Source organism: Plectropomus leopardus, chromosome 2 (genome assembly GCF_026936395.1).
Source record: "Plectropomus leopardus strain MGB_pleo_1.0 chromosome 2, ASM2693639v1, whole genome shotgun sequence".
Classification (NCBI taxonomy): Eukaryota; Metazoa; Chordata; class Actinopteri; order Perciformes; family Serranidae; genus Plectropomus; species Plectropomus leopardus.
In genome coordinates this window covers 16,104,143-16,117,752 of record NC_142177.1, presented here as the reverse complement: position 1 = coordinate 16,117,752, position 13,610 = coordinate 16,104,143, and the positions used below count along the sequence as shown (strand labels likewise).

Sequence of the window (13,610 nt, the reverse complement as noted above, 5' to 3'; positions counted from 1 at the left end):
TTTTTTACTTGTGCTTGAGCTCAGGATTGTATGTGCTTTACCCTGCTCAAGCACCGCTCCCTTCAAATCCTCGAGCAGGTGCTTAAGTGCCCATGTTATTGAGGGGCCAGTGGCAATTTATGGGGGGTTTTACATTTCTGGCTTCACCAGTAAAACCCTCCCTTCGTTTCAAACCCCACGAGTGTTTCATTCACTGTGAATATCTCTCCATATGCAGCAGGGGATGCAGTTCCTTGTTATTCCATTCCACTCTGTTAAACAAAAGGAATAGGCAACCTAACCTCGTAAGCTGAGCTACAGTTGTTTCTCCCACAGCTGAATGACTTAATCATGAGAAACCATTGAGGTCTTTTTTCTCTCTTGGCTAAAATAATTCTCCGAATAAAACAGGTTGATTATTCTTTGTGTTGAATAGCAACACAACAATTGTTGACAATATACACTGGAAGGTTTTGCTTCCTTCTACCCCAAGCAGTAGCAATCTTTAATCTTTTTGATTTCTAATCCAAATTTCTTCTGTATTCTAATCTTCATCCCTCTTGTGTTTTCCACCACTGAGCATGCAGTAATCTCTTTTTTTTTGTCTCTACTAGTCTGTCAATGCTCTGGTGTACCAACACAGCTGACTGTCAATTGTCAAATTATATTGATCTGCTTCCCCCAACAGCAGTTGTCGAGAAAGGACAGTCAGAACAGCTCCCAGCATAGCGTTTCGAGCCACCGGAGTGCCCACACAGACTCGCCCGTGCACCCGTCCCTGGCGCCCCCTCTCAGCGAGAGCATCGCTCCCCCACCCCCCTCTCAGCCCCTGCCAGGCCTGCCGCCCCAGGACTCCCCAGCAGACGGGACCATCCAAAGAAAACCGGACCCCTTTAAGATCTGGGCCCAGTCCAGGAGCATGTATGAAAGTAGGCGTAAGTATATACTTTTTTGGTGGCGGCTGGATGAGGGGCTGCATGGGGCTGTTGGCTCAGTGGAGACCCTTGGTGTGTTTAAATGGTACTGCACGTTTTGGAGGAAGATTTGGGATAAGAGATAAGTGTTGTGCATGTAAGTAACGGGTTCATATTCACTTTATATTCACATAAAAGTGAGGATGGAAATATCGTTGTGGGATAAGAATTTAGGTCAACAAAATGTCATTTTCGTAACTAAAAGAGTATTTCAGCAATTTTGGGAATATGTGTATTCGCTGTCTTGAGCTGATTGATACCACTCAGTTATCTGTGCTCTGAGGTTAAGCTGGAATCAGTAGGCTATTAGCTTAGCTTAGCTCGCACAGAGAGCAGAGGGAAACAGCCGGCTTGGCTTTGCTCAGATACAGTTACATTTTTTTGTGTGTGGATTAAACAAACAAGTTCTTGTAGCTTTCCTTCTTGAGGCCAGGCTAGCCTGGCCTTGCTTCCAGTCTTTGAGCTAAGCTAATCACCTGTTCGTCTATCTTAAAGGTCCCTTATTGTGCTTATTTTCAGGTTCATACTTGTGTTTGGGACTTCTACTGGAACATGTTTACATGTAGTAATGCTCAAAAAACACATTAGATTACTCATACTGTCTGTCTGAATATACCTGTATCAACCCTCTGTCTGAAACACTCTGTATTACCACCTGTCTCTTTAAGCCTCCCTCCTAAAAAAGCCCAGGCTGTTCTGACTGGTCAGCATTTCAGGGTCTTCCCCATCTGTGTTCTTGACATCTCTGCACTGTCAATGCAGCAGAGGAATGACTGTTAAGGCACTCTAGCAGCAGTTTCTACCTTTATATTGTGTACCTGTGACATCACAACGTCACAGAAGTCCTGATGGTCCATTTAAAGGCACGGTCCCCAAATACAGACCGTGAGCATTTCTCTGTGGATTGTGTGCTTTGATACTGAATTTATATAGCACTTCTACCTGCTTTATCATAAAAAAGACATGGAACTCGACCTTTTGCAGTATGGGACCTTTAATATTTAACATGCAAACACGAGCATAATATCAGTCTTCTCATTTAACCCACAGCACGAGGAAAGTGAATAAATGTTGAGCTATTCCCCTTAAAGTAGTTCTTCAAAGCCTATAGAGTAAGCATAGATTTCCAAGCAGCGTTCGAGGCGTAGTAGTCTCCCACATGTTCTTTGTCCGGTCGTTTAAGAGCTACTACTGTAGATGCCACTGTGGTCCAGTTGTCGACACTGCCACTGTTGACACACTTTTACACTAGTCTTCCCTGAAGAGACACACAGGCGTATAATTAGCTGCAATAGTGGAGTGGATGTCAGCAGATTGCATATCCCCCTCCTCCTTGTCTAGCCTTGCCAAAGCGAAGGGATAGCTCCAATTAAAAAGAATAACCCTCAGATCCGCTGTCAAGTTTTTAGAAGAAAAAAACAGGAGAGGAAGAGAAAAAAAACAGGAGTCTGTAAGGGCTGAGAAACCTTAACATCTAATCACTTTCCCAGGCGCCACTTGTCAAGGATTTTCATTATTTAGATGCCTATGAAGAAGAATGTGAAAAGAGTGGCTGAGCGTGGGCTAGTAGTGCAGACGCCTGTTGGCAAGCTGCCTTGAAGGGCTGAGAGGACAATAGTGTTTGATTTGAAAAAGAAATAGTGATGGAGAGTGGAAGAAACCAAGAGTAAAGGGGAAATTATGTCGACACACCTGGTCTAAGGTGATGGAGTCTCAACAGGGGTTTTCTAAATTGCCTGAGCCAGTTTGCTCAGTGCAAATGGGAGGACTGCAAAGAGCGCAAAAAGGATAACGAAGAGCGAAGCGACAGAAACATCGAAATAGGACGTGAAAGAGAAACGTTAAGAGGAAGGCCAAGCTTTGGGAGATCAAGGGATTCGGAGGTGTAGAAAAGCAGAGAGGAGCACAGAGAGAATGACAGGGGCACAGCTGACCTGTACCAGCAGGTGTAAATCCACCACTTCCTCTCGCCGCATTGAGCTCTCAGCCTAAAATCCTGCTCTGTGCACCCCATAGGGCTCATGCCTCAGCTACGGCAGAGGCATTTTCTACGCAACATTTGCTGTAATGAAAAGTTCTGCTGAGATCAAGGTCTTTAAAAACACCATGTGGTGAACGATTTCCAGAAAAAAATTCCCCTCAAAAAACTCACCCAGCATTTACCTGCTCTAAGACATCAAGGCCAGAGAGCTCGCTTGTGCTTTATTGGTCTTCATTTTGATTATTGTCCGGTCTTAACATGTTCCCAGTTTAATTTTCTCACTGTTTGAGCTGTCTGTGCTCGTTATTTGCAGTCCTTGCTCATAGCTCTGCACATGTCCGTCCATCTTTGTGAAATATTGATCGATTCACGCCCAGTTGCCTGACTGCGGGGATCACTTATGGATCTATTAATCGCCATGAGCAGGGTGTAACTGTGCAGTTGACCCCACAGAGTGCAGGTACAGATTGCGACAGTTACCCTCTGACTCTTCCTCTCCAAGTTCCTCAACAGTTGCGTTGTGATAGATTGGAAGAGATAGCTTCATTCCACAGGGATTTTAAACTGTTGACTGAAGGAACAGATTGGGAGCAGGCTGTTTGTGCCTTCTGCCACCCCGCCGCCTCTTAGTGGCTTTAGTGGCCTTGGCAGCGGTGGGCTGTGTTGGAGCAAAAGGAAATCTCCTCGGGAGTTTGCTCAGAGGTGCCTGTTTGTCAGCCCGTATAACACAGCTGCGGCCACACAAATGCATGCACATACATGAATATGTGAATAAGCATACACACACTTGAGGATGAGAGAATCCTGTTTTTTTTTGGAAGAATCAAGATCACAATTATCAGGGAAGTCATTTATTTTCTTCTCTAAACAAAACAAATTATTGCTCTTTGCACTATTGAATTTCTTGTCAGTTAAAGTTTCTTACAAAGAAACAAAGCAAACATATGGACTTTGTTAAACAACTGTTGTTAAAATACCAACATAGTCAGCAACTGATCTCCAAAAAGAAAATTTTTCCATACCCATCTACTGTATGTATTCATCTACATTCCTGTCACCCCACAGTAATGCAAATAGTTTCTGGAAGATGAAGGAAAAAGTGATAAAAAGGAGCACCAGGGTTGAAAAAAATGGCTTGTTTCATTGCAACTGCTCTAGTGTAAACCATTTTTTATGATAATGTGCAGTACATGCATGTATCATTAAGACAGTGCTGTTATGACTAAATAACATTAGCTGAGATGCTTGCAGAGGCGAGTTTTGGCTTTTTTTTTGTTTGTTTGGTCTTTTTTTATACCTAGGATGGCAAAGGCATCTGGAATGACCCACCCTACTCTGCCTTACTCTACATCAGACTGTTTTAAACTGATATTCTTACTCTAACCAATATCATTTTTCTTGTGTAAGCCTAACCAATCAAACCAACAAAGGCAACGATTACTAGCCAATCAGAGGGAGAGTGGGGTGGGTCATATGGCTAGCTAACTTTAGCTGAGATGTTCGTGGAGATAAGTTCAGGGAGCAAATTTGCAATTCCTGGGATTGTTAAGGAATGACAAGCCCTACTCTACCCTATGACTGGCTAGTGCTCCTATCCATCATTAGCTAGATTGGCACAGAGTAATGCAGAGTAGGGAGGGTTATTAAACACAAATTCACGTAGAGATGGCTGTGGTGAATGGGACAGCAATGAGGTGTGGTGGGGCTACTCTGAGTGTTGCCTCAGTTAATAAGTTTACTGAAATTGTCCCCACAAGCGTAGCCAAACTGTGTGAGATAATAGAGCGTATTATCAGTGCTTGTCATAGCACACTAGTAATCAACCAGTTCCCACCTGTCATTCTAATGGATGACTGGTAGGTGCTTTCTATTCGTAGGGCCGTATACCTTCTAGTCAACTAATTTGCTTTCCATTCAGTGGGATTTACCAAATTGGCAGAAGTTTGCTTGTCAGGCGGGTTTCGGCTGCTTTATTGAGGTGTTTTATGACAGTTAGCTAGCTCGACACCAAAAACTCCTGGTACACTGGTATGTTGAGATACTCTCCATATTGTTTTTACATTTCTATAAATGAAACCTAACCTAAACCTAAACCTAAGCCTAAGCCATATAATGACAGAGAAAACCCTGAATATCTCTGGTAGAGCTAACGCATTTACAAAAACATTAGTGCATGTTGGAAAAGCTACAGACTAGGCTTGAGCCCTCTTCCCATATAACTGTGATCAAAGATTGAGAGAGAGTCTTTGCTGCGATCCGGCCTGACCCTACAGATAGTTTTTGGCTAATTAAATTGGTTTAGTGGTAGTGAAGTGGTGAGTTCAGGAAGAGTCTGTCAGCCTCAAAGTGTTTTTGTGGGTGCCACAGCAGGGACATATTATGAGCATTCATTCCATATATGCAACTCTCCAAAGCAAATATGTCAGAATCTGTCTTTCAGAAATTAGCTTGCATATATGCCTGAATTGAGATCACTTTCTTTTAATGACTAGCCCGAGCAAAAGAAGCTCATGTTTTCACCAAGATGAGGCCACACATGCACACTCTGTCTCTTGACTGGTTTCCAGCAGCACCCCTAAGGACCCCTCCATCTCCACTGCTACATGAACCATGAGCTGTGATTCGCTGCGGTGCAGTGCCTCTTTTATGGCACAACACCTTTCTAGTGACACACACACACACACACACACACACACACACTTCTTTCTCTTGTTCATAGGAGTGGACTGTGAACTAGCCGTACTGTGCTCTATAATCTAAAGCCTATTTCAGCATGTATTGTACTATTGGTTGGTAAGCGCTCTCCAACATATGCAGGAGTAGAAATTGAGTTCCTTGTCACCTTATAAAAGAAACAGCAGACTCCCTTCAAATAGTGATGTCCACTCTTGTGGGAACATCACTGAGAGTGCTTTAAAAAGCTACAAGAAAATAAAACGCTACTATTCTTGACATTAGAGTGGAATTTCAGCCTGATCATTTCTAATTATGGGACCAATGAATGAGGCTGCTCTGAACAGTTTTGGCAGCCTGTCTGGCTTTTGACAGTTTATTTAAGCTCTATACCTATGCTCTTTCCCCAAAATAGATCCTTTTTATCTTTTGATGGATCAGTTGTTTGTTCTTTTCCCAAAGCCTCCAGACAGATTGTTTGTGCAAAGTGCTATCTTAGTGACAAAGCTTGAAACAATTGGGAGGATGAATATTTGCATGTTGACATAGGCAGGCGGGTGGTTTGATTCCCTGAGAACAATGAGTGCATCCATTTTGGTCATATCTGCAGCCCTTTTTATGATAAAGCGTGAGCATGAAATTTTAACTAAATTGGGATATTGGGGGAGTTTTGCTGAATGGCTAACGGCATGCTGGTGCTGAGCTCTTGTTGTACTGGTGCAGGGCGCAGGAAGTCCCCTGGGCTGCTGTTGGTATTAATGCAGAAATATTAATGGTGCTCTGTTGATTTTACAGTTCCAGACTTCCAAGAGCAGGACATTTTCCTGTGGAGGAAGGACACAGGGTTTGGCTTCAGGATCCTCGGAGGCAATGAGCCAGGAGAGCCGGTGAGTCTCTCTCACACTTTTTCTATCTCTCTCAGCAACGTTGCTCTAGGTTGCTTTTCAGTTTCAAAATTTACCTGAAATATATAGACTAAAGCTGACAAGATTCAGTAACCTGAATGATGAAATGGACGCAACATTTCCAGCACTATGTGGCACCTAGGCTCTGTTTTTCTATTTCTCTGCCTCCTGTGCAAATCTTTTTATCAGCTTCATATCAGTGATTTCTACAGCACAGTTTTTCTTTGATCTGGCCAGTGTAAAAAGAAAACCACCCATCTCACACACACACACACACACACACACACACACACACACACACACACACACACACAGACACACCACTTTTTTCTTACCTTTTCTAAAGAGGCAAAATTGTTTGTTCTTGTTCACTGGCCTGCAGTGCGTTTTTTGAAAAAGAAAAAGAAATAATTTAATGATTTACTGTAGAGCTGGGGTGACTGCTATTGCAGGCTGGGAAGAAGAGTAAAGGTTTAAATTGTAGCAGACATGTATTGCATGCCAACTTTATGCCTGGTGTAAAAGTTAGGACATCCTTTTATTCTCATTTAATGAATATATTTACTGCATACAACACTAGATCTAAGAACTGAATGCACCTGGCTTTTGATCGTTTTTGTCTACCTGTTTATGATCTAGGTTGGTCCACACTGTCTCATAAGTCTTGTTCATCTACTTTTTGTTTCAGATCTACATCGGCCACATAGTGAAGTATGGCGCGGCGGACGAGGATGGACGTCTGCGATCCGGAGATGAACTGATATGCGTGGACGGCACAGCGGTGGTGGGCAAGTCTCACCAACTGGTGGTGCAACTGATGCAGCAGGCTGCCAAGCAGGGCCACGTCAACCTCACTGTGCGGCGCAAAACCAACTACGCCGGTAAGAAGGGAGAGGGATCGGGATTAGGAAGCAGCTCTGCCTGTGACCTGCTAACAGGTTCACAGAAGTTGGTGTTTAACCACACCCTATATATGCAAAGGAACGAAGGAAGGAACAGAACAGTTCATATCGATAGATCGATAGATAGATGGATAGATAGACAGATAAATAGTTTAGTTATATAGTTTGATTTTCACACAGAACGATGGCAGCATCTTTCCACTCCAGTGTGTGATTATACACAGCATCCCGGCATCCCTCAATCAGAGGCATGACAGTTGTGGCATGTAACACAATGGCGTCAACCTCTGATGTCACATATAATATATGCGTCTGTAACACTTTCTAAACAATAACAAATGGATAACATGTCAATAACAATCATTTACCTTCTCTGTTACATGGTGGATGATCCTCTGCTCAGAGGGTAAGGAGCTCCGAATCTCATTATTTTCCCAGTTTGCAGACATTTACAACCGCTGTTCCTCTTTTAATTAGCCACTAATTGCTAACAGCTGCTTTTTAAATCTCCCGTGGTGTGGTTGCCAACATAATGCACATGAAAACGTCACTCCTCCGCATCCATGGTCACGTCTTCCTGGCTTTTACATTTTACACAAACCTCGTTTTGGGGCTGTAACTACCCCCGTCTGAGATGAGAGGCGAGAACACTCTGTCCTCCCTTTCTGCAGTCGTATCTTATACACAGAACGGCAAAGCGGCACAACAGCAGGATATTCCTGCCTTCACCAGGCAGTGTAAAACTGGCTAGACAGAGGGAGGTTTGATGGATGGATGGATGGATGGATAAGAGAGAGAAAGAGAGAGTTAGATGGACCTGTAAATTTAATATGTATAGAATTAATGAATGTATTTTATATGTTTAAAATGATTTTTTTGTTTTGTGAACTGCTTTGGCAATAGCATACTTCCGTTCATGCTCATAAAGCTATTTGAATTTGAAAGATAGAGACAGAGAGAGATCCAGCTACAGTGTCAGTTTCCTTATAATTACTGTAAACAAATTTGAACATGTCAGAAATTGTGTTTTATATAATATCAGCGGTGCATTTTATTATTTAATGAGTCAATTTTGCGAACAAAATCATATCTCCTCATTTTTATCTGATTCCATTATTTTATTATAGCTTCTCCTGTTACAGTATTCAGTTGCTGAAAAGCATTCTGTACTTGATAGCGCCAAGAGCCCCATTTATTTTTAGGGCCTTTCTGTCAGAGGCCCGGGGACCTGCTCACAATGTGCAGAGGTTGCTTTCCTCTGTAATAGTCTGGGTGTAACAGTTGAAAGCGCTCGGCTACTGCGAGCAAACTCCCCCGCCCATTTCGCCGCTCTGCAAAGCTCCACCCTGCTCCTCAGCAGGCGATAAAGAAAGGCCCATAAACATGATGGAGAGGGTGGTCAACCTTCGGCCCGGTGACAGCGGCCAGACATTAGTGCATTGCTGCTCCCCGTCTGCCTCAGAGCGTTGACAATATGAGGCGCCTTCCGTGAGCAGCTGCACAGGAAATGAAATGTGGAATGAAATGTCCAGATACGACAGACGGGCCGTGTCTTTAGTCCATCTATTGTTCAAAACAGATCAGAGGAGAGATCGTTGGAGAGGCTCTTCTCCCCAAGCTGTCTTACGAGCTTGTCTGCTTTTTCATATCAGCACAAACTAGCTGTGTTAGGGAGAAAACTGTTTATGTGTATTTACAATCCTTATTTATTTTCAGATTTTGCAGATGATGTCACATTTTGCTGTGTTGTGATATCTTACCTTATTATGCACGATCTCTTATTCTGCCGTTTCTGTTCTATTATCTCCTGAGCTTGTTATGTAACACTGTCTGGACTCATACTTATCTGTTTCTCTTCATTCTCTTCTCGATCTCCTGAATCTGTTCTGTCTCACCTCTCAGTCCACAATTTGTTCCTCTTTATTCCTTCCATAAATCTTTTTCCTCTCTTGTAACCCACACCATTTCCTCTCCCACCCTTTACTGTATCTGTAAATCTTACTCACTTTATCCCCTCCTGCCATCTCCAGTTAAAGCAGAGGGAGACGTGCCTCCATCGCCGGCATCCTCCCACCACAGCAGCACCCAGGCACCCAGCCTGACAGAGGAGATCGGGAAACGCACCCCTCAAGGCAGCCAGAACTCCCTTAATACCGTCAGCTCCGGCAGCGGCTCCACCTCTGGCATCGGCAGCGGGGGAGGGGGTGGAGGGGCGGGAGGCAGCGGTAATGCTGTGGTTGCTTCAGCGGTTGCCACCACCTCCTCTCAGCCCCCCAACGTCATCAACAACGCCCCATCTGCCTTGCAGCCCTATGACGTTGAGATCCGCCGCGGCGAGAACGAAGGATTTGGTTTCGTCATCGTCTCCTCTGTGTCGCGGCCTGAAGCTGGCACCACGTTCGGTAAGAGATGCCGCACTTTTCTATTTGGAGTGTTTTAAAAGTTACAAAATATCTTAAGGCACACAGTTGTTGATTTTACATGCAAATGTTGCAGAAATCACTTCCACTCAGCAAAACATGAAACACGCTCCAACACTTCTCCTCATCACTGGGGCCTTTAATCTTCCTATCTTCTTTATGGGCTGCCTTTGTATCATCCATAAAACCACTGAACACTAAATAGCCTGACAACCAGCACCGAATCTGGCTATTTACAGTCCCACCGGATCAATACCAACACTCTTCAAAGAAGTGGTTCTTCTTTCTCGTTTTCGTCTGAGCCTGTCAGACCAAGACACTGAAACCCTTTCTTCGCCCGCAGCTGCTGCTACACTTGCACAAGCCTTTCATAATTGATCACAAGTGAAGTGGGTCTTACATAAGGCATTTGTATTATTCAGCTGAACTTAAATGGCTTCTGCCGAGCAGGTTGGCACTAAAAGCCTAATGACAACTTAATGAGAGTTCTGCAAGCAGAATAAATAGGGGAAATGATCGGTGTGAATATTGTTTTATCTCACAACGCAGCATCAGAGACTCAAAACCTCCTTGTCTACATTTTTTAGGTTATTTTGCATCACTTAGCTAATAGAGGAAAATAACTGCATTGTTGAAAAACTCTGATGTGACAGTATTTACTGTTTGATCTTACACATGCGTATCTAAAGCTTTTCAAATTGACTCCACTTTTCTTTTTTTCAAACTAGTAGTGTCTTTTCTATGCGGTGCACTCTTTGCCCTTCTGCCATGGCTTCCTGCCCACACCACTATGGCATTCCACTCTTCTCTGTGCTCTTATCTCTGTCAGTGTGGGTGGACTCAAAAGGCATGAAAATACTCAACTTTCCAGGTTGGCTGACAAAGTGGCAATGCTCCTTTTTTTACAGGCCAGAGAAGAACACATAGGTCTGCAGATAAGCTTCATTTGACCTGACACATGAAATCTAATGGAAACCCATTTGTTACTTGAAACCAGTTGGCACATACTGTTAATATTTAAAAAAAAAAACAAAAAAAAAACACTTCATTTTCTCAGCAACTTTCTTTTTTTCTCCATCATCTACTTTTCCACTCAATATTTTACAGCTAGATTCAGTTGGAAAGACAGGAAGAGGTCAGGGTTAGACAAGTTTGTAGTGGAATAAAAGAGAGGAGGGCGGTTGAAGGGAAGAAATTGGAAGAGATTGAAAGGAAGGAGTGATTGCACGCTCCTTTTCTCTGCAGTGACTGATGTCAGACTGCAGACAGAGGGAGGGAGGGAGGGAGGGAGGGGAGAAACAGAGACCTCAGGGTAGTTGGTGAGATGTCAGCTCTGATGTATGTTTGTCGTCCCCAACTTTTTGCAGGTGCAGGTGTTTTGGATACAGATGACACAACACAGTTTTTTCAACATTAGCTTTCTGCTCATGCAAATATAATAGTGATACTAGAAATTTGGTGCTGGAGCAGTATAAGAGGAGGTTCAAAGAAGGTCGGGGGGGCGGTGTCATTGGAAGATTAGTTTTTTTGCAATGAATAATTTGAAAAAAATAATAAAGGGAAAAAGGTCTGAGAATTAGATTTTAACAGATTCTTTTATTTCTCTGCAGTGCACACTTTCGTCCTTCTTTGCCAACGCTTGCATTTTGTTCTGCCATATTTCTGATCAGCTTCTCTGTGACTGTTGCTCAGCTGGCTGTTGGCTGTTGGTGAATTAACCCTCAACCTTCTGCTTCTCTTTTTCTACGCCTTTCCCCCTCATTCCTTTCTCTCCTCGATCCAATCCAACATCACCCCAAACACACACACACACACACACACACACACACACACACACATACACATACACACACACACACACATACACACATACACACTAAATCATGCATCATAACATGGCAATGGTGACCATAGCTGGCAATGCATGTGTGGCCATGCCCCACAAAATAGGCCGCATCATCGAGGGGAGCCCAGCAGACCGTTGTGGGAAGCTGAAAGTCGGCGACCGCATCCTGGCCGTGAACGGGTGCTCCATCACCAACAAGTCCCACTCTGACATTGTCAACCTCATCAAGGAGGCTGGGAACACCGTCACACTACGCATCATTCCTGGAGACGGTGAGTAGAGAATGACACTTAAAGGGATAGTAAGGATATTTTAAGTGGGGCTGTATGAGATGTTTATACATAGTCAGTGTATTATACCCCTTCACCACCAAAATCAGCGCATACATGTGGGCTTTTCAAATATGGGTAAACCTGCTAAATATTGCTTTTGTCTGTGTGTGTGTGTGTGGGTTGCATTGTTGGTGTATCTGCGAAGTTACCGACAGGCCGGAGAGCAGGTTAACGGTAAACAGCAACAGGAAGAGCAGTCTTTGAAAACATTTCAGTGGTTTCCTCTTTTAATATATCTCTAACTTATTCAGTCTCTCTTTCAAACTTAGTGCAGATGTATTTGGATCGGTGCTTTAGTGCTGCGTAGGAGGAGATAGACAGTAATTAGTAACGGCATGTCACTGCATCTTGCTGGTTAAGGAGCTGAAATTACCACATTCAACCAGGTGATGTGTTCCTATCAATGCAGATCGGAGCCAGAGGCAATAATAAAACGTGTCTATCGCAGAGTCATTTGATGTCATTGTGTGAATGCAGATCTTAGGCATTCTCATTGCATTAAAAAGCCAGATGTTAGCAGGTTTTTTTGTGGAGTGGGAATGAGGCTTTACAGTGCAGTGGATGTCGAATGGCACACCTCCAGTTTGGAGAACCAGGCTGGAGTCCTGATATGGAAACAATGTAATGCTGTGGAGGGGACAAAACAGATTTTATTCACTTAAAAAAAGGACAAATTTAAAAAAATCTTGAACAGTTTAAGTCCATGCTATATTGAGAGTATCTTCACCGCTTTTTTCCACCAGATAGTCAATTCCAACTGAGGAGCCATTAACAGCCCTAGTCTCCCATCTCTGCTCTGGTCATGGCCACCAGACTCCATTAACAAAACCAGTAATTTTGGTTCCCTGAACACAAGAGGTACTGGTCTACGGCTGCCTTAATCAGTTAGTCAGTTTACGTTAGTGTGTGACTTTGGTAAATTCAAACTTACCCTTTTGAAAGCCAAAGTCACGCAATAACACAGAAAATAACTGATAGAGGCAGCTGTAAACCAGCAGCTCCTGTGTTGAGTTATGTTAAATCGCCATTTTTCTCAGTGGAGTCCGGCTTTAAAGAGAGCGATATAACAGCTTCAGTTCTCTATCTGAAATTGCTGTCTGATAGAAAGGTACAGCAGTGAAAATACGTCCAATATAGCGTACATCCTATTGATTGTTTTTAGGTAGATCTTTTTAGATGGCTAAAATACATTGTATTACTGACTCCTCCACAACCGTATTTTGCTAAGCTTCTGTGTTGGTACTCCCACCTGCTACTCCAAATTGGGGCCACACAAACCACCATTTACTATATGTAATAAATACACTGACAATGGGAGAGAACTTCATTCAACCCCATTTACAAAATCTGGACTATCCCTTTAAGGACTCCACTTTACAAGATAGTTTATTATACTTTGTGACTTATGTGTTTAATAGCCTCGACTCACTTCATAAACCACTGCTAGAATGGGGAACTGGCAACCTCAGGGTGCTTTCAAGGCCCTTACAACAGTGTTGGATATTGCCAATCAGCACATTCTGACAATAACCCATTCAGCTGATGGCCCTCAGCCAGAAATTCATATTTCAGCAAACTATTGAGAGCATGTTCATGAA

The 13,610-nt window shown here is 43.3% G+C and overlaps 1 protein-coding gene across 7 annotated transcripts in view; it reads left to right on the top strand.

Annotated features, from left to right (window-relative positions):
• The window catches only part of magi1b (membrane associated guanylate kinase, WW and PDZ domain containing 1b), a 170,755-nt gene that overhangs the window by 142,675 nt on the left and 14,470 nt on the right, over positions 1-13,610 (top strand). For 4 of the 7 annotated variants that reach the window (XM_088086521.1, XM_042502614.2, XM_042502556.2 and 1 more), the window contains 5 exons: positions 668-914; positions 6,403-6,494; positions 7,201-7,393; positions 9,445-9,816; positions 11,749-11,952. In XM_088086521.1, coding sequence (XP_087942647.1) covers positions 668-914; positions 6,403-6,494; positions 7,201-7,393; positions 9,445-9,816; positions 11,749-11,952 — 1,108 coding nt within the window. The remainder of the gene's footprint in view (positions 1-667; positions 915-6,402; positions 6,495-7,200; positions 7,394-9,444; positions 9,817-11,748; positions 11,953-13,610) is intronic. The other 3 variants (XM_088086511.1, XM_088086517.1, XM_042502600.2) reach the window with 3 other exon arrangements.